At 45.7% G+C, this 21,325-nt stretch overlaps 1 protein-coding gene and 2 non-coding genes across 3 annotated transcripts; all 3 read left to right on the forward strand.

The window, feature by feature from the left end:
* The first annotated feature begins 678 nt into the window (after positions 1–678).
* On the forward strand, positions 679–14,982 carry RPL13 (ribosomal protein L13). The gene is made up of 6 exons (XM_073583627.1): positions 679–819; positions 2,888–3,004; positions 3,593–3,734; positions 11,188–11,361; positions 11,551–11,607; positions 14,785–14,982. Exons 2-6 carry the CDS (start codon positions 2,901–2,903, stop codon positions 14,941–14,943), a joined length of 636 nt encoding a protein of 211 aa, XP_073439728.1. The 5' UTR covers positions 679–819; positions 2,888–2,900; the 3' UTR covers positions 14,944–14,982.
* On the forward strand, positions 3,071–3,157 carry LOC141097857 (small nucleolar RNA MBII-202). Its single transcript, XR_012234062.1, has one exon. It is a non-coding gene; the product is annotated as a small nucleolar RNA MBII-202 (small nucleolar RNA).
* LOC141097855 (small nucleolar RNA MBII-202) lies at positions 11,058–11,135 on the forward strand. Its single transcript, XR_012234057.1, has one exon. It is a non-coding gene; the product is annotated as a small nucleolar RNA MBII-202 (small nucleolar RNA).
* Positions 14,983–21,325: the final 6,343 nt, after the last annotated feature.

Raw genomic sequence — 21,325 nt, forward strand, 5'->3', positions numbered from 1 at the left:
TTAATTTTAAACTGGGGGAAATCAAGTAATATGACTTTTAGAATTTTTATTTGACTTTTCAGATTTTTTTTTTTTTTCATACTTTAAAACTTTTTTATTGGCCCCTAAGGCTATGTGCACACGCTGCGGTTCCGGCCCTGCAGAACCGCAGCAGTTCCACAGACATGGCGCAGTACCATGTAACCATATGGGTTTTCAAAACTGCGCGTTTTTTTTTCCGCAGCATGTCAATTGTTTCTGAGGATTTAACATAGTAGAGGTGTGAAACCGCAGCAAATCCGCAGGACGAACGTCTCCCAGAAGTCTATTGAGGCCGGGATCACACGCAAGAAACACGGCTCTCCGAGCATAGCGATACACGGAGCCGCACGCTCCGATCCGAGTGCCGGGTATTCACTTGAGAGAAAGTTTCAGCCTTGAAGTTTGGGCCTCCATTGACTTCTATGGGGTTCGGTAGCATTCTGATTCGTTCAAACCGGAAAATCCACTCCTAGAATGATATACACACGGCAACAGCAAATAATGTTATTGCCATTTTGTGTTTTCAAACTTTATTGCTTCGTGAACATGATTAACCTCTTCAGCCTGGACTGTAAAGTTTCAATAAAGTTGTGTTTGCGTTTCCTCGTCCGGCCCCTCCATCTTTAGTGCGGGCACGCAACACGTGACGCTACAGATACCGGCGGAAGTGGACGTTCCTTTACGCGTCTTCTGATAGGCTGCCTAATTTCCTTGCTTGTGATTGGCTCCGGCGCATCATATCCCATACTGCAACGGGCGCCTTCTTCCTTTCTTTTCGGCCATTTTCTCCTCACTGAGGTATGTCTGTCTGCTCCGCGGCCGCAATGTTTCGCTATCCGTTGCCATCCTCGGTCTCGGTGACGCACCGGATGCCCCGGCCGGGTGGGATTTGATCCTTTGCTCCCGCTCGTTGGTTTGAGGGGGGTTTTGTGTTGGTTTGGGGCCGGATTGAGGCCTGGTGACCGGAGAGCGGGGTGTACGGGGGATGTCTGTGTGTATGTACAGGGCTCTGCGCTCTCCTGTGACTCTGCAGGGGGGAAGATATTCGTTGTTGCACCCTCGCAGCGCTCGTGCTACCCCTTCGTGTCTCCCCCATTCCTGCCTGACTCGCTTATTAACTAGTTATCTTCTGAAGAGTTGCAGCGCCGGCCGTGTGTGTGCAGCTGCTCCTCTCCTTCCAGTGTGCGGCTGCTCCTCTCCTTCCAGTGTGCGGCGCCGGCCGTGTGTGCGCAGCTGCTCCTCTCCTTCCAGTGTGCGGCGCCGGCCGTGTGTGCAGCTGCTCCTCTCCTTCCAGTGTGCGGCGCCGGCCGCGTGTGCGCAGCTGCTCCTCTCCTTCCAGTGTGCGGCGCCGGCCGCGTGTGCGCAGCTGCTCCTCTCCTTCCAGTGTGCGGCGCCGGCCGCGTGTGCGCAGCTGCTCCTCTCCTTCCAGTGTGCGGCGCCGGCCGCGTGTGCGCAGCTGCTCCTCTCCTTCCAGTGTGCGGCGCCGGCCGCGTGTGCGCAGCTGCTCCTCTCCTTCCAGTGTGCGGCGCCGGCCGCGTGTGCGCAGCTGCTCCTCTCCTTCCAGTGTGCGGCGCCGGCCGCGTGTGCGCAGCTGCTCCTCTCCTTCCAGTGTGCGGCGCCGGCCGCGTGTGCGCAGCTGCTCCTCTCCTTCCAGTGTGCGGCGCCGGCCGCGTGTGCGCAGCTGCTCCTCTCCTTCCAGTGTGCGGCGCCGGCCGCGTGTGCGCAGCTGCTCCTCTCCTTCCAGTGTGCGGCGCCGGCCGCGTGTGCGCAGCTGCTCCTCTCCTTCCAGTGTGCGGCGCCGGCCGCGTGTGCGCAGCTGCTCCTCTCCTTCCAGTGTGCGGCGCCGGCCGCGTGTGCGCAGCTGCTCCTCTCCTTCCAGTGTGCGGCGCCGGCCGCGTGTGCGCAGTTGCTCCTCTCCTTCCAGTGTTACCTGTGAGTTGGCTATTAAAGGGTTATGATGTCTCCCAGCAATAGACTGGTGGATAATGTGCTGATCGCAGGGGTCCGACCTCTGGGACCCTCATCAATGCCAGGAATAAGGTTCTACAGGCCCATCCTTAATAGAGCAGAAATCTCAGAATCCCTGGGGGTCTCACCAGTCAGACCCCGGAAATCAGCAGGTTTCCTCTATCCTAAGACATCATTTTTGGCAATAGTCATCTCCTACATGGGGTCTGACTTCCAGAATCTGCTTCCTTGGATCAGAGGGGGGATCCCAGTGGCCAGACCCCCATGATCAGGAAGTTACAATCTGTCCCGTGGCTAGGAGATAGCTTTGTTTTTGGGGACTAACCCTTCAATGACTGTAATTGGCTCAAGTGTCGTTGCCGTGAGACTTTTTGGGCTCATCCTGGATTGTGTGTGTTTGGTTTCTGCTGATTTCCTCCACAATTGTATTTGATGTCAACCCGATGCGTAGATTGGTGTTATGTGGTGTCCGGCCATGAGCCCAGCACAGGAAGAATGAAAACTGAGGGAGCGTGTCACATTTTAAAGTTTTGATCATTGGGGGTTTGGGTGGTAAGATCCCCCCCCCCCCCCCCCCCACACACACTGTCCTCCAGCGCCCAAGTAGGTGGTCATTAGACTTATTCAGCCAGCTATTCCAATCCGTGGTTTTCACAAACGGTTCCCATCTCTGCCCCCTGAACACCAATCGTTTAACATTTCTGACAGGTCATGAAAACTTTAAATATTAAAGGGGTTGTGTGCTGGACAGTCATCTATTGGGTCTGTGCACATATGTGCATACATAAGAATGACCCTGAATCCCTCACTTGGCTGTTGCTATATAACTGCACATGACGCCCGTACAGACAAAGGATAGACTCGACTAAAAATTTCTTAAACCTTTTTTGTTTTGTAGGGATTAAGTCACCATGGCCCCCAGCAGGAATGGCATGATTCTCAAGCCACATTTCCACAAGGACTGGCAGCGGCGAGTGGCCACCTGGTTTAGCCAGCCAGCCAGAAAGATCCGCAGGTAAGCTCACAGGTGTCTTGTAGAAAGATCCGCTGAAGTGTGTGTGGTCTAGGTCTACATTCAGATGATGACACATTCTCCGGAATCTCTGCAGCTTCTGTGATGAATCCATGTTTGAACCCCTTTCAGCCTGATGACTGTAGACCGCGACGTGTGATGGAATGATCGCATTTTCAGTGTATTGGTGACCTAGAACAGCTAGATCACTTCCTGGCATTACAACTGTCCAGTATTGGGATAAGTGATAACTTGTAGACATGTGGGGGTCTGATGTCTACGACCCACACTGTTCGACAGAACCCTCATTTTTTACATCCGCTACATTCATTCTCCATGGGGCTGCTGGAAAGAGCTGAGCACAGTAATTGGCAGTCCAATAGAGAGTGAATAGAGCATTTATGCTAATGGGGGAGAAATGGGTTCCATTGTTTGGAGTCCACCTATCCCATAGGTTAGATGATCACGTATCTTCACTGGACAACTTCTCTAACTGAAAGTTATTGCAGAAAACCATGATCTGTGCGGCTTTGCCTGAAGTACGCCACTTTTGGCGGAAGAACCTAATGTGCTTTCTCTTAACCCAAATAGGCGTAAGACACGTCAGGCCAAAGCCCGCCTGATCGCTCCAAGGCCCGTTTCAGGACCAGTCAGGCCAGTGGTAAGATGTCCGACCGTCAGATACCACACAAAGGTGCGACTTGGAAGAGGCTTCAGTCTGGAGGAACTCAAGGTGAGCTGGCAATATGGCTGTTGGTAAACTTTAAGTGGGGGGAAAAAACCGTTTTCAACAAAAAACGTACTGAATAACATTTGTAACCAACGGAATCCCAAATACAAATTTACAAGACCAGGGAAAATGAAATCATAATCCCAAGCTGAAAGCATCAGCTCCAATCAGAGAACAAGGAGAAATAGAAGCAAAACGATGTCCTTAATTAAAGATAAGTCCATTTTTATTGATAAATATACAAAACTACATATAGAATCACACGAATAAAGTGCCAGTACAATGCATAAAAATAACCCCCGCGCCCTCAAAATACCTCAGTAGAACAACCTCATGTAAAAATGCAAGTCAAGTGAAAGACAAAGGGGTAGTAAAATGTCCGCTGGCACTTTATTCGTGTGATTCTATATGTAATTTTAAAAATTGACCTTTTTTATCTTTAACCCCTTCACCCCCAAGGGTGGTTTGCACGTTCATGACCGGGCCAATTTTTACAATTCTGACCACTGTACCTTTATGAGGTCATAACTCTCGAACGCTTCCATGGATCCCGGTGATTCTGACATTGTTTTCTCGTGACATATTGTAATTCATGTTAGTGGTAAAATTTCATTCAAATAACTTGCGTTTATTTGTGAGAAAAACGGAAATTTGGCGAAAATTTTGAAAATTTCGCAATTTTCCAACTTTGAATTTTTATGCCCTTAAATCACAGAGATAAGGCACACAAAAAACTTGATAACTAACATTTCCCACATGTTTACTTTACATCAGCACAATTTTGGAACCAAAATTTTTTTTTGTTAGAAAGTTATAAGGGTTAAAAGTTGACCAGCGATTTCTCATTTTTACAACACCATTTTATTTTTAGGACCACATCACATTTGAAGCCACTTTGAGGGGTCTATATGATAGAAAATACACAAAAGTGACACCATTCTAAAAACTGCACCCCTTAAGGTGCTCAAAACCACATTCAAGAAGTTTATTAACCCTTTAGGTGCGTCACAGGAATTTTTTTGAATATTTTAAAAAAAATGAACATCTAACTTTTTTTCATAAAAAAAATACTTCAGGTTCAATTTTTTTTATTTTACCAAGGGTAACAGGAGAAATTGAACTGCAAAAGTTATTGTGCAATTTGTCCTGAGTACGCAGATACCTGATATGTGGGGGGGAACGACTGTTTCGGCGCATGGCAGAGCTCAGAATGGAAGGAGCGCCGTTTGACTTTTTCAATGCAAAATTGGCTGGAATTCAGATTGGACGCCATGTCACGTTTGGAGAGTCCCTGATGTACCTAAACAGTGGAAACCCCCTACAAGTGACCCCATTTTGGAAAGTAGACCCCCCAAGGAACTTATCTAGATATGTGGTGAGAACTTTGAACCCACAAGGGCTTTACAGAAGTTTATAACATACAGCGGTACAATTAAAAAATCATATTTTTTCCACAAAAATGATCTTTTCACCCCAATTTTTATTTTCCCAAGGGTAACAGGACCCTAAAAGTTATTGTGCAATTTGTGCTGAGTACGCTGATACCCCACATGTGGGGGTAAACCACTATTTGGGCGCATGGCAGAGCTCGGAAGGGAAGCAGCGCCATTTGACGTTTTTGGCTGGAATTGAGATCGGACACCATGTCGCGTTTGGAAAACCCCTGATGTACCAAAACAGTGGAAACCCCCCACAAATGACACCATTTTGGAAACTAGACCCCCTAAGGAACTTATCTAGATGTGTGGTGAGAACTTTGAACCCCCATGGGCTTCACAGAAGTTTATAACATAAAGCCATACAATTAAAAAATCATATTTTTTAAACAAAAATGATCTTTTCACCCTCAATTCTTATTTTTCCAAGGGTAACAGGACCCTAAAAGTTATTGTGCAATTTGTCCTGAGTACGCTGATACCCCACATGTGGGGGTAAACCACTATTTGGGGGCATGGCAGAGCTCGGAAGGGAAGCAGCGCCATTTGACGTTTTTGGCTGGAATTGAGATCGGACACCATGTCGCGTTTGGAAAACTCCTGATGTACCAAAACAGTGGAACCCCCCACAAATGACACCATTTTGGAAACTAGACCCCCTAAGGAACTTATCTAGATGTGTGGTGAGCACTTTGACCCCCCCAGTGCTTCACAGAAGTTTACAACGCCCGGGCGTGAAAATAAAAAATTCTTATTTTTTCCACAAACATGATCTTTTAGTCACCATTTTTTTATTTTCCCAAGGGTACCAGGAGAAATTGGACCCCAAAAGTTGTTGTCCAATTTGTCCTGAGTACGCTGCTACCCCATATGTTGGAGAAAACTACTGTATGGGCACACGTCGGGGCTCGGAAGGGAAGTAGTGACGTTTTGGAATGCAGACTTTGATGGAATGGTCTGCGGGTGTCATGTTGCCTTTGGAGAGCCCCTAATGTACCTAAACAGTGGAAACCCCCCACAAATGACACCATTTTGTAAACTAGACCCCCCAAGGAACTTATCTAGATGTGTGGTGAGCACTTTGACCCCCCCAGTGCTTCACAGAAGTTTACAACGCCCGGGCGTGAAAATAAAAAATTCGTATTTTTTCCACAAACATGATCTTTTAGTCACCATTTTTTTTATTTTCCCAAGGGTACCAGGAGAAATTGGACCCCAAAAGTTGTTGTCCAATTTGTCCTGAGTACGCTGACACCCCATATGTGGGAGAAAACTACTGTATGGACACACGTCGGGGCTCGGAAGGGAAGCAGTGACGTTTTGGAACGCAGACTTTGATGGAATGGTCTGCGGTTGTCATGTGCGTTTGGAGAGCCCCTGATGTACCTAAACTATTGAAACTCCCCACAAGTGACCCCATTTTGGACACTAGACCCCCCACGGAACTTATCTAGATGTGTGGTGAGCACTTTGAACCCCCAAGTTTATAACACTCGGACGTGAAAATAAAAAAATCATTTTTTTTCCACAAAAATGATATTTTTGCCCCCAATTTTTTATTTTCCTAAGGGTAACAGGAGAAATTGGACCCCAAAAATTGTTTTGCAATTTGTCCTGAGTAGGCTGATACCCTACATGAGGGGGTAAAACACTGTTTGGGCGCATAGCAGAGCTTGGAAGGGAAGGAGCACCATTTGACTTTTTCAACTCAGAATTGGCTGGAATTGAGATCAGACGCCATGTTGCATTTGGAGAGCCCCTGATGTGCCCAAACAGTGGAAACCCCCAATTCTAACTCCAACCCGAACCCCAACACGCCCCTAACCCTAGCCCTAACCCTAGCCCTAGCCCTAGCCCTAGCCCTAACCCTAGCCCTAACCCTAGCCCTAACCCTAGCCCTAACCCTAGCCCTAACCCTAGCCCTAACCCTAGCCCTAACCCTAGCCCTAACCCTAGCCCTAACCCTAGCCCTAACCCTACCCCAACACACCCCTAGCCCTAACCCTAGCCCTAACCCTAATGGAAAAATGGAAATAAATACATTTTTTTTATTTTATTATTTTTCCCTAACTAAAGGGGTGATAACGGGGGGTTTGATTTACTATTTATGGCGGTTTTTATGTTTGGCGGCTGTCGCACGCTAAAAGACGCTTTTTATTGTAAAAATAGTTTTTGCATCACCACATATTGAGAGCTATAATTTTTCCGTATTTTGACCCACCGAGTCATGTGAGGTCTTATTTTTTGCGGGACGAGTTGACGTTTTTATTGGTACCATTTTCGGGCACGTGAAATTTTTTGATCGCTTTTTATTCCGATTTTTGGGACGCAGAATGAACAAAAACCAGCGTTTCATGAATTTCTTTTGGGGGGGGTGCGTTTACACCGTTCCGCGTGCGGTAAAATTGATAAAGCGCTTTTATTCTTCGGGTCAGTACGGTTACAGCGATACCTCATTTAGGTCGTTTTTTTATGTTTTTGTCGGTTTTATGCAATGAAAACTATTTTATATAAAAAATAATTATTTTTGCATCGCTTTATTCTGCGAGTTATAACTTTTTTATTTTTTTGCTGATGATGTTGTGTGGCGGCTTGTTTTTTGCGGGACAAGATGACGTTTTCAGCGGTACCATGGATATTTATATGCGTCTTTTTGATCTCGCGTTATTGCACTTTTTGTTTGGCGGTATGATAATAAATCATTATTTTTTGCTTCGTTTTTTATTTTTATTTTTTAAGGGGTTCGCTAAAGGGGTTAACTAATGGGACAGTTTTATAGGGCAGGTCGTTACGGACGCGGCGATACCTAATATGTGTACATTTATTGTTTTTGTTTTTTTATTATTTTAAAAAAATGAATTTATTGGGGAATATTTTTTTTTTTTTTTTAAATTTATTTTTACACTTTTTTTTTAATTTTTTTTTTACTTTATTACATAGTCCCAGGTGGGACATCACTGTCCTGTGACAGATCACTGATCTGTCACATCACAGATCACTGTGACAGATCAGCAATCTGTCACAGGCAGTGCACAAGGCTTCCTCATGCCTGCGCTTTGCAGGCACTGAGGAAGCCAGCTTCCCCAGGCCCCCGAAGGCCCCCGTCGCCATCTTGGATTCGGGGGCCTGGAGGATAGGAGTCCCCCGCAGCAGCGCTGCACATTGCGCTGCCGTGGGGGGCTCAGGGAAGCACGGAGGGAGCCCCCTCCCTGCCGATGCTTCCCTTTAACTCCCGGTACACCGCGATCGCGTTTGATCGCGGTGTGCAAGGGGTTAATGTGTCGGGGGCGGTCCGTGACCGCCCCTGACACATTGTGCCGGGTGTCAGCTGTGATAATCAGCTGACACCCGGCCGCGATCAGCGGCGCTCACCACGTGGGCGCCGCTGATCGCGGTAGACGTACTATCCCGTCCCCGGTCATACGGGCCCGGGTACCGTGGACGGGATAGTACGTCTCATGTCAGGAAGGGGTTAAAGACATCATTTTGCTCCTATTTCTCGTTCTCATATGAATAACGTGTGTGCAGTCTATGAATTTGTTCTGAGGAATAGTATCGCCTCCATCAGATCCTCCTCCATAGAGGACCTCATTATTTTAAGGCTAGAGAACAACCTCTCTACAGTATCTTGAGTTAATGGCAAAGCAGTAACCACATGGGTAATATCTCTAACAATTTCAGGGTCTAAGGGTATGTGCACACGTTGCGGATTTTACTACATCCCCAGGTAAAATGACCTGTGGATTTAGTGCAGACTTTTTGCAGTTTTTATGTGGATTTCACCTGCGTTTTTACAACTGAATTGACATGCTGCGGATTCAAACCCGCAGCAAATCTGCGCAGAGTTTTGCACAGTGTTTTTTGTTTTACATTGAAAACAATAGTAGTGTACACCGAAGGAGAATCTGCTTTGGATTCGCAGGGCCAAATCCGCTGAGGATCCGCAGCAGAATCCGCAACATGTGCACAGTTAGTTTTGATGAATGATTGAACTCTTCTACTTCTTTGAGAGCAAGTGAAAAATGTTGCTGAAATATGGTCAATCTGTTTTCTATGGGAGTTTAAAGGGAGTCTGTCACCCATTTTTAGTGATATCATGTAAAGATGTCACCCAATTGTGCATCCCATAAGGATTCTATTAAAAAATTTTATTCCCCCTGACCCTGCACCTTTGAGGCATAAATACGTTTATTATCTGGTTGGGGATGTATGCAAATCGCCGTGGTCCGATGGGCGTGGCTTAGTCGCCTTCTCCCCACCTCCTCGGCTTGTTGTACGTAATCTTTATCTGTGAATTTCAGATAACGTTGGTTTCCGCGCTTGCGCATTGTAAAGGCCTCCGGCGCCTATGTAGTTTATTTTGCCCAGATGTGGGCATAGCATATAATCGCTACTGCGCATGCGCCAATATTTTCCAGGGCGGTCTATGCCCCGGAAGTCTTCACATGCTGGAACACTAAAGTTTGCGAGCCATTTCTCCATTAAGTGCTGTAAAAGCTGGTCATGCAAATAATAATGGTAGACTGTCCTTTCACAACAAGCTGAATGAGCTGTCTTTTAAGTAACATCTGCTATCATTGTTACAGTAACTGTCACTTAGAAAATATCTTGTAGCTGATGTTTGAGACGCTCTTTCCTCATTTGCCTGGCGGGAAGTGCTGGGCTCTGGTTTCTTGGTGCTGTTGTGATCTTTTTCAATCACAGCTTTAACTTCTGGGTGGCAGCGTTGTAAATGTCTTTTTAGATTGGAAGCTCTTGAAGGAGCATTTTTATCACTGCCTGAGTATGCAATGATTTTGTCATCACATTTGTTTTCATCTGGGTCTCTTATACACTGACACAATGTTTCTTAAGTCACTGTGAAATGCTCCTACCTGGACATTTTGTAATTGTTAATTCACTCTCAAAATAGTTTTGTCCTGTAAAAAAAAATAAAGGTATATTGAAATCCTTGCAAGAATAGGGAATCGTGCACTGTATAATTTTGGATAGAAATAAAAAAAACAATCTTTGCATAAATCAACAGACGACAAGTATAAAGTTTGTAAAATATGTTGTTGGGTAGCTTTACTCTGAACTTTCAATGTCAGGCTTGTCTCAGGGTACAGCTCACAAAATGCTTCACATCATTTCTTCAGTGTATGAAAAGAGGAGGAGGGAGGGAGCATGTTTGCGCTGAATCATATTCCAGAACACACACAAATGTCCTCATCGATCCTGTTACTGTATTTCCGAATTTCAGCTGTTAGAAAACATTTTTTCCCCTTACATTCTATGTATAGTGTATATAAGTCATCAGAGCAGCTAATTTCTCCAAACAGGAGATTAGAGGAAAAACCAACTAAAACATCAAGCATACAGAGACATGTGCTGGACTATTGATTTATGCAAAGTTTAGATATCCTTTAAGAAGTACTTGCTTTCCTGTTATCTCCAGAAGTTCTGAGATGAATGTAGGCATTCCTTCCCTGTGTGTTTATTTTTTTTCCCCTTATCTGTAGAAGAGCTTCACTACTTAACATGAACATAAACTGCAGCACAGATTCATATCAGGAATAGGACCGACATTTATAGGACATTTCAGAACACTCCCAAATTCTTAAGAAAAAAATATTCCCCACAAACTGCATTGAACTACTGTACCCAACTTATATATTGTCAGTCGGTCCATTGTATTCAGACTCCACAGTCCTGCATTTTTCCACTGCAAACAACAAACTTCTGTCTTATTTTTTTAAAAAATGCTTTGGAAAATCTAAGCAGTGGCCTAACAATGAACTACTGGATTTAATTTTTTTATTTCTAGGACTGCAAATCTTGCATTTTGTGTGAACAGATATAGCAAAGCCATTGTATCACAACTTTGAAGTGTAATGTGAACTCGGCTGCGTGATGACAAATCTCCGGAATCTCTGCATTTCTGTGATGATTCCCTTGAACCCTTTGTTCTGATGGCTGTTCAGTCGTCCGTCTTAATGGCTTTGGTGTATGTTGAATTTTAACAAAATGCTCTCTTGCAGGCTGCTGGCCTCAACAAGAGGATTGCCCGCACTATTGGGATCTCCGTGGATCATCGTCGTCGCAACAAGTCTACAGAATCCCTGCAGGCCAATGTGCAGAGGCTTAAAGAGTACCGCTCCAAACTGATCATCTTCCCCCGCAAACCCTCCGCTCCCAAGAAGGGAGACAGCTCTGTAAGTACTGCCATATTATATGCTGCATTATGAAGCTCATGGACATCGCATTTTCCAAGACTGATAACCTGCAGATTGCTTCCGTTCTTTCTCATCCCTCTATCCTCCCATGTGCATTGATATCTATGGTCAGAGGTTACACCAAAACACTTAAATAATCTTATACCGATGTTTTATTTCTTGTTCCAGGCTGAAGAATTGAAGATGGCCACCCAATTTAAGGGCACGATCATGCCGATCCGCACTGTAAGTTCTTACAATTTTTCATTCTTGATGATTTGGTTATGTACTACTTTAATTTCCCACTTTAAAAAATGATACAGCCATTCTGACATGAATTTTTTTTTTTTATAGTAAGTACACCAATCTCATTTGTGAATAGTTTATATTATATGGACAAATGTATTGGGACACCTGCAGGAACTTCCATTTTACATTCATAGGTATTAACGTGGAGTTGGTCAATTTGTAGCTACACTGGCTTTTTATTTTCTATAAGATTTTGGAGAGGTCTGTGGGAATTTTTGCCCCTTCCTCTAGAAGAGCATTTGTGATGTCAGACCCTGATATTTGGTGAGAGGCCGGGCTCACAGTCTGTTATAGATGTTGGCTGGGGCATCTCGTATTCTTCCGCCAACCATATGTGTTATGGATCTTGTGCACTCGACAGTCATGGTGAAAAGAAGAGAGCCTTCCCCAAACTGTTGCCACAAAGCTGGAAGCTATAATTCTCCATAATGTCTTGTGCTGAAGAATTGAGAATTCCCGTCACTGGAACTAATTGGCTGAGGCCAACCCGATGACAAACCCGTGGCGTTTTTCTCCACTAAACTGTACTGCGGGCACAAAGCAGTCAAAGGCAGGTAATGTTCTCCTAGCATTCACCAAACCCAGCCTCCTCCATCAGACACCAAATAGAGAAGTGTGATCTGTCACTGCACAGAACACATCACCTGCAGTGTCCAGTGGTGGCGGCTTTACACCACTCCATCCGACGCTTGGCGTATGTATGGTTACATGCAGCTACAAGGCTGTGTGTATGTTATACCAGAGGAGGTCTGGGCTCTGCATTATGGGGTCAGCCGAGTGTTGGTGACTTTTCAGTAGGACAGAATGGAAAAACTCAATTCACTGCTTAAGACTTGTCCCAATACTTTTGTCCATACAGTAGATCTTTGTATTGTAAAATTTGGTCAATTCCCTGTAGAGGAAAATGATGCAAATTCCTTCATGGTGGTCTCCAGGGTCTTATCTCCTCTTTGTACACATACATGCTGTCAGTGGGAACGGAATCTGCCATAAGCTCTATTAAAGGGAAGTGGGAAAGACTCATCCCTAATACGCAGGGAGAGGAGTGGGAGGAGATCCTGGAGTCTCCGATTGGAGTATCACCATCTATTAATAACAGAATGATAGTTATATATAGTAAATCAATCATATTTGACTCCAACACGACTTTCTAGGATGGGTCGATTTCAATCATCAGAATGTCTGCAATGTCACTAGATACGGATTTTGTTCACATGATATGGCAATGTCCCATTCTACATTATTGGAAGGAGGTGACGCTACTCTTGTGGTCCCTGGTGCGGGTCCCTGTTCCTCTTGAGCCACTGGTCTGCTTGTTTGGGGTATGGGATAAGGAGCTTTGGGGTCATTATGCCGGGATTTTTCTGTGCGAGACACTGTTTATGGCACGGAAAGTATTGACACTACGGTGGGTGGGGGGTTCATGTCTCTCCCTTAAAATGTGGATTGACCTGGTAAACTCAATTGTTCCATACGAGCGCACGTTATATCAAAATAGGGAATGCCCGGGTAAGTTTGAAAAGATCAGGGAGAGGTGTAATTCCTCTAATCTTAGGGTACTGTCACACTTAGGCCGGTTTCACATTTGTGTTTAGGGCCGCAGCGTCGGCCTTCGCACAGCCGCCGCTAAGCCGGTAGCTCCGCCTCTGGGCGCATGACGCTGCATGCGTCCCCTATCATTGAGGACGCAGGCCGTGCGCAGTATGCGTTTGGCGGCGCCTGCTCCCTTTTGACGGTGCACCGAGCGCAACCAAATTGCAACAGGTTGCGTTTAAAGAGAAGGCTGGTAGTGCAATAAGAGACTGCGCTGCTGTGGTAGAATTCAAGATGTCTTTATTGCCAACGCGTTTCCTGAGCCAGTCCCAGCTCACTTCATCAGGGCAGCGATATGACGCGGTCAGGATCGCTGGTACATCGCTAAGTGGTCGCTAGTGAGCTGCCACACAGGCAGATCTCACCAGCGACATCGCTGGGGACGGGGGTCGCTACTTACCTGTCATACTAGGCGATCCTGCGTCCTCCCTCCCGGCTCCACGCTCATCTCTCCACAGGAAGCTGATGACGAGAAACAGTCCTGGATGTTCTTGCGCGATCAGCGATACCTACGACCCGCTCCCCCGCTGGTTAAGTATCACACACGGCGATATCGCTAACAATATCGCTTTAACGTCACAAGTTATAGCGATATTGCTAGCGATATCGCTTAGTGTGACAGGCCCTTTACTTCGCCAGGTTGAGACACCGCATGTGAGATGATAATATGATGTAAGATACTAGGCTGCACAGTAGTAAATACTAGTTAATGTAGTTTGTAGTTTAGGATGATAAAGGCTTGAGATTTGACTGATTATACCTGCTACACAATGTATAGCCAGCTTTTCCTCCTGTATATTGGAGGGTTATGTGTGTATTTTTTATCATTTAAGCCGGTATGTATGTTATTCATCATCTTTGTTTAATAAACTAATTTAAAAAAAAAACCAAAAACTCCTTCATGGTGACTATACATGTTCTGATACCACGGTTGCATGAAAATTAGGCGGCTGCCTAGGTTGTTTGTAGGCTAACTAAGGAGGTGCCAGGGTACAATGCTCCCCTGCTGCTATGTAGATGGTGTCAGTCAATTCCTATAAGGCCAGCTTCTTGTTCTCATACCTGCTGTGATCTATATGGACAGATATGTTGTTTTCCTGTGTGGTCCTATGTGGTGTCATTAGTTCTGAGACATTGTCGATTGTAATATTGGAACCTTTGCGGGTATAAAAGGCTGGAGGGGTTCCTGTATTTCTTGTATTTTTGCTTTGGGAGTGTTGGAACCAAAGATTGTGAGGACACCAGCATGAAAACTTATCTATTGGCTGCTTTTTTTTTTTGCGCTGGGTCTGTGTAGACCATCAGTAGTACATTATGGACACTTAAAGAAATATATCTGGTGCAATTCTGATATTTATGGCAACAATGTATATGATAGAATTCTTCTTGTCCTAAATTGTCTAGTAAAGAAAATGCCTTTTATTAAGAAAGTTTGTGTAGAATGTGGCTTGATCAAATGTTGCCTTTTCCTCCTTGCACAGTTTAGGGGTCTCACAAGGTTTTTTTTTTTTTTTTATTTAGACCTACAAGAAAGAAAAACCAAGAGTCATCACAGAGGAAGAGAAGAACTTCAAAGCCTTTGCCAGTCTGCGTATGGCTCGTGCCAATGCCCGGCTCTTTGGCATCCGTGCCAAGAAAGCCAAGGAAGCTGCAGAACAGGACATGGAGAAGAAAAAATAAATCCTCCTCTAAAACTGTTAATAAAACAATATTCTGTTCTGTCCTCGAGTCGTTCATATCGGTCTCTGCCAGCAGTCACAGAAATTGTCAGTGTTTCTCCTTCCCCCATGATGGCCCTACGGAGAAAGGGGAATCTGCCCATCAAGGACAGGAAACCTACAGATAAAAAGGCGGTACCTCTCTCCCGCATCAGTTGGCTTCCTGTCTCTGATAGAGAACCTACATTCGACAATGGAATCGTATAAGAGGATTGTTGTGGGATGCCAGACTGATCCAGGCATTGGTGTTTCCCTGCCTTGACTGGCATGTGGTATCCTGAGGCGCCACCTCTGGGGTCAGCGGACCTTTTAGTGTGCGTGGAAAGGCGGCAAACGAGGATCGTTACATACTGCCTCTTCACACCAGCGCGAGACTCCAGCGCTTCGGGTAGCTAGTGCGCACTCGCTGCGTGGGCGCGCCCTATGACTCAAGCGGACACCGCGGTGCATGACTGGGTAATCCGGTTTGGGTGCACGCGCAGCTGGCTCGATGACGTTGAGGTGCTGCAATGCATGACTGGATAAGCCACTATTAGCAGGCGTGCACCGTTTCCCAAAGCCCTCCTCGGGATAATTGGAGGATATGGATCAGGTGGCTGGGGGAGGTGCCAGGGAATATTTATACAGAGGTAAGCACTAAGGCAGTGCTAATGGAGCACGGGCAGTTCCCCCCCCCTCCGAGCTATAAGTGACCAGGAGCATCCAGAGGTGCAGGTCCGGTCACAACAGCAGCAGTGGTGGCAGCAGCAAAAGGGGAAACGTACAGAAGGGGATCCTTCCCTTCGCCAGAAATGTAATAATGGAAATGGGTATACGGGATCCTAGCGCAGCAGGGGTTCCAGTGTGGCGTTAAGTGCAAGAGAGAATCTACGTGAAAGTCCACCTTGTAATTGGGGTCCCCCTATTCTTTTTAGGGAAAGAAAAGAACGGGCAAAACTAAGCATAGGATCTGTGCGCACGCTGTACAGAAGAGTTACCCACTACGTTAGAACAGACAATCTGTGAAGAGACCCAAGGATTTGCTTCATATCTTGGGTCTTTAATTAAAACGCTGGTAGAAAACCCTTTCAGGTCCCTTCAGGATGTGGTGAAAATAATGGCGCAAAACTAAACACAGGTCTTCTGAACCATTGTCTAGTAGTACGGAGAGTTGAGGGAAGGGACTCTGATACATCCAGTTCATCATAATCTTCGTTATCCTCCAGGGATAGAAGTGGATGCAGCTGTTGTCCTTTAGAGGAAACTGATATCCTCGTCAAGGCGGTCAGAGCCACCATGGGACTGGTAGACCCTTGCCCCAAAAAATCGGTACAGGACAATTTGGTGGGCTGGAGCAAAAAAGAGGTCCTTTCCACTAACTGAGAAAATCCAATCCCTAATTAAAAGGGAGTGGAAAAAAACAAAGGAAGGGCTTTCTTGCCCTGAAAAGGAAATATCCATTTGAGGACCCGGCATGTTATATTTGAGAGCAAGCGCCAAAACTTGATGTCGCAATTGCCAAAGACTCCAAAAGGTTTGTCTTACCCTTTAAGGATATGGGGGTGTTAAAGGATCCCATGGACAAAAAAGCAGATAAGTTCCTGAAGGGTTCAAGGGAGGCTGTGAGGGTTGGGCTAAAATCCGCAGTAGCTCCCACCTTTACAGCCAGGTTTCGCTGGACCAGCTGGTATCACAGCTGACTGAGAAAACCTCTAGAGACACTATATTAGGTTCTATACCTGTAATGAGGGCTGCTGCATGTCTAGCAGACTTGGTCAGGCTAGCTACTAGATCGGCAGTCTTCTCCAACGCAGCCCTGCGAGCCCTCTGGCTTAAGTGTTGACCTGGAGATCTCCAGACCAAGTCAAAGTTGTGCTCCATCCCTTACGAGGGCGAGTTCTTGTTTTGCCCCATGCTGGATGATATTTTGGATAAAGTGGGGGAAAAAAGAAACTCTTCCATATCCTCTCCAATCCATCTTACAAGAGGTCCTTTTGGAGTAAGAAATTTATTCGGAGAGCCCCCAAGAACCCAGGATAAATGGCAAGATAGGAGTAAGAGCAAGGGATTCCTGTTCAACAGTGGCCCCAATGGCAAAAAAAAAACAAAACATCCCAATGAGGATTTTCCCCAGGTGGGCGGAAGGTTCTTTCTCCCGACCTGGGAAAATATATCCAACAGCTCTTGGATATCGGACCTGATAAAATCAGGTCTAAGATGTAGTTTTCACTCTCCTCCCCATCCATCTTTCATAGTGATACCTCTGAGATCCTCAAACAAGGTCTGTTCACTGATGTCTTTACTCTCTCCATCTTGAAGGTTTGAACCTTCAGGAGCTTGTTGAGTTTTTTAAATTTAAGATCGTTCTGAACGTTCCATCTGGTTTTCTCCTTGGGAAAAGGGGAGAGTAGAATCGTTCGCCTTTTTCTTGGTGAGGGGACCTCCTGGAGAACTGCTTTCCCTACCAGACGCAGAATCTGGTAGGAAAGGCAGTTAACCATATCTTCAAAAACAGCCCTCTTGCTAGAATGGTGGTCGACTACAGACAACCCGGAGCATTACGTGGGTAATTCTAATTTCTCTGGTCTTGACAAGGGGACACGAGCCCCAGGGGTTGGGGGGCTCACCTGATGACCAGATAGCTCAGGGCGTCTGGACATAGGAATTTAAGATCAGTATCCTCAAGCAGGAAGGAACTATTGACAGTGAAGTTGGCCCTTTTAGAATTCTTGAGCACTCTTCAGTCACACCATGTGAGAGTATTCTCGGCAACCGGGTTGTGGTAGCTTATTTGATTCACCAGGGAGTAACCCGGTCCCGTCCGCATATAGAAGTGGCAAGGTCCATTTTCAAGTTAGCCGATGACAACTTGGGGTCTCTGACTGCACTCCATATAAGGGGGTAGAGAATCTCAGGGCGAATATCCTTAGTCGGACCCAGCTGAGACAGGGCGAGTGGGAACTGAATCAGGCGGTGTTCGATCAGATTGCAGAAACGTGGGGTTACTTGACCATAGATCTGTTTGCCAACAGAACAGGAAGGTAGACTTTCTGCTCAATAGATCCCATGGGGAACCCTATTGCATTGGACACCTTCATGATTCCATGGGACCACCATCTAGCATATGCCTTCCCTCCAAATGCCTTGATTTCGGCAGTTCTGAAGAAAATACGGGAGGGCAGAGCAAGAGTGATCTTAATAACCTCCTTCTGGCCAAGGAGGACATGGTTTTAATGGCTGAGGATGATGTCCATATCCAACCCTTGCATACTTCCATACCTTCTTTCCCAAGGAACTGTGCTTCATCCTCGGGTTACAAACTTGCACATGGCAGCCTGGAACTTGAAAGGGCTACCCTGAGTAATAAAGGTTATTTCACCAAATCTAGTCTCCACTTTGCTGCAAAGTAGAAAGCCTGTGACCACCAAACTATGGGAATACTTGGAGGAAATTCCTTTCAGCTTCAGGCTCCAAGTTAGAAAGGGGGGTTCCACTAACAGCCATCCTAGAGTTTCTGCAGAAGGGATTGGAAGAGGGGCCCTGTACAATTATGACCTGGCTGGGAATCTATGGATATCCAAGTTCATCAAAATATCAGCCAGGTCTAGACCCATCCCCTCTGTGTACTCCTCCGTGGGATTTAAACTTGGTCCTTGCAGCCCCAACCGAACCTCCCCTGGAACCCTTGTCAGAGGCTTCATTTAGAATTCTGTCCCTTAAAACATCACTATTTGTAGCTCTCGCATCAGCTCGTAGGTCAGTGACATTCAGGCTTTATTAGCTTGCTCTCCCTTCACACAAATTTTACAGGATATGGTTATTCTTAAAACTGACCCGGCCTACTTTCCAAAATTGGCGTCACAATTTCACATTTCTCAGGAGATCTCTCTCCCTTCTTTTTGTCCCAATCCCAAAAATAGGGAAGAGAAGGTCTTGCGCACACACTAGAGGTCAGAAGGTGCCTAATCCAGTACCTAGTGGCCACACGAGAGTGTAGGAAGGATAAGTCTCTGTGTGCTTTCAGAGCCCTCAAAAGGGGCAAAAAGCATCTAAGGGCAAGCTGAAAACTTCATTGTGCATAACTTCACCCCCTTAAAGTCAGTAATTTGTAGAGCCTCCTTTTGCGGCAATTGCAGTCTGAAATCACTGACCGGTTGAAACAAGGTTTTGCTTAAGAATATCCATGTTTTTCGCACCATCCATCTTCCCCTCGACTAGGGCCATTCTCCCCATCACTGCTGCTGAAAAACATCCCCAGAGCATGATGCTGTAACCACCATGTATCACTGTGGGGATGGTGTTCTGGGGATGATGAGCTGTGTTGGTTTGGCGCCAGACATAGCGTTTACCTTGGTGGCCAAAAAGTTCAGTTTTGGTCTCATCTGACCACAGCACCTTCCTCCATACATTTGAGGAGTCTCCCACATGTCTTTTGACAAACTCAAAATGAGCCTTACAATTTTTGTGTAAGTAAAGGCTTTTTTTCTACCCACTCTTCGATAAAGGCCACCTCTATGGAGTCTACAGCTTATTGTGGTCCTATAGACAGATAATCCAGTCTGCGCTTGGGAACTCTACAGCTCCTTCAGGGTTACCTTTGGTCTCTGTGCTGCTTCTGATTAATATCCTCCTTGCCTGGGCTGAGAGTTTTGGTGGGCTACCCTCTCTTGGCAGGTTTGTTGTGGTACCATGTTCTTTCCATTTTATAATAAATTTCATGGAGTTCCAGTGATCTTCAGAGATTGGGATATTTTTTATAACCCAACCCTCGACTTGTAACTTCTCAACAACTTTGTCCCTGACTTGTTTGGAGATCTCCTTGGTCTTCCTGGTGGTATTTGGAGATCTCATTGGTCTTCGTGGTGGTGTTTGGAGATCTCCTTGGTCTTCATGGTGGTGTTTGGTTAGTGGTGCCTCTTGCTTAATGGTGTTGAAGCCTCTGTGAACTTTCAGAAAAGGTAGTGTGTATACACTGACACACAGATTGCACACAGGGGACATCCTGTGACTAAGTATGTGACTTATGAAGGTCATGGTTTGCACCAGAAATTTGTAGGGGCTTCATAGTAAAAGGGGTGAATACATATGCACATGCCAATGTTTAGTTATTTGATCCTATAAATTTAATTTTTGCCTAGATTTCTCACTTAACCAACTTAGACTATTTAGTACTGATACATCACACACAAATCGGATTACAAAAATGTTGAAACACAGGTTATAATTTAAAAAAAAAAGGTAAAAGTCAAGGGGGTGGATACTCTTACAAGCCACTGTAACTATTCCCTTTATTATAGCGTTATAATCTCTCCGCTTGCCTCCATCAGCACCAGGTGGCAGTAGATCTCTACTTTACAATCTAAGCTCAGCGCTGTGTATTCTTCTAATTAGGACTGGTGACAAGTTCCTGAAACTCCGCACTCCATGGACTAGAACCAGATGCCTGTGTGATCATTAACCCACTTCGCACATCTTTGGGGACCGTTCCTTTCTACGACTCTGATGCAATTCGTTAAACAGAGGGACAAGCTCATCACTGAGACGATCCTCTTAATTAGGGATTTTCAAGCTCCGCTGCTACATCTGATTGGTGTGTTACATGACTGCGGGGACACATCCTCATTGCTTCCATGTCTTTCTTTACGGATTACTAATATATTGAAATTTTGCATCTGAAACATTTGCCCCTGGCCCAGAATGAGGACTGGTCCCACTTAGGTCAGTGCAGATTATTACGTGACTGTGGTGGCCATCATAAATTATCATCTCTTCCAGATGAAAGAAAATTATTCACAGCTCAGTGCCATCTAATAGTGCGTGATAACAACCAGTTAATAGATTGGCAGAGCGTCTGCGGCAGATTGCTTACCAATCGATGGCCCGCTGTTATAGCTGTACACGAGTGCTTTTCTTAATAGGGGGTCCTAACGCAGTAATCTGTGTCCGCCAACACGATGTGCTTGTACATCCATCAGCCATAACATTACAGGAATGGTTCCCGATCCAGTCCTGGATTCGTGGAGCAGTCCCGGAAAGTCAGTGTAATGTTCCGCTTTAAACCGTATTAATGTCTTTACAATACAGATGAATGTAAAGGTGGATCGCCACCATTCACCTGTGCCAACACAATATCACCCCTGCTGTGGGGGCCACACAGCACAGGGCGGAGGTCTGCTTCACTCATCATGGGAATGTGGATGAGTGAGTATATCTATGACCGTGGGGTGAAAGGGCAACATACTTGGGGATGGGGGCTGTAACGGGGTCTACCCAAGCTGGGGTACCTCTTTCAGTACCACCCCGTGTTTCCGGAAGTCCGCTCTGCGTTGGCTGGAGTCTGAATGAATGACGCTGGCTGGAATTCC

Source organism: Dendrobates tinctorius, unplaced genomic scaffold (assembly GCF_039654945.1).
Source record: "Dendrobates tinctorius isolate UK_male_01 unplaced genomic scaffold, ASM3965494v1 ptg000009l, whole genome shotgun sequence".
Taxonomy (NCBI): domain Eukaryota; kingdom Metazoa; phylum Chordata; class Amphibia; order Anura; family Dendrobatidae; genus Dendrobates; species Dendrobates tinctorius.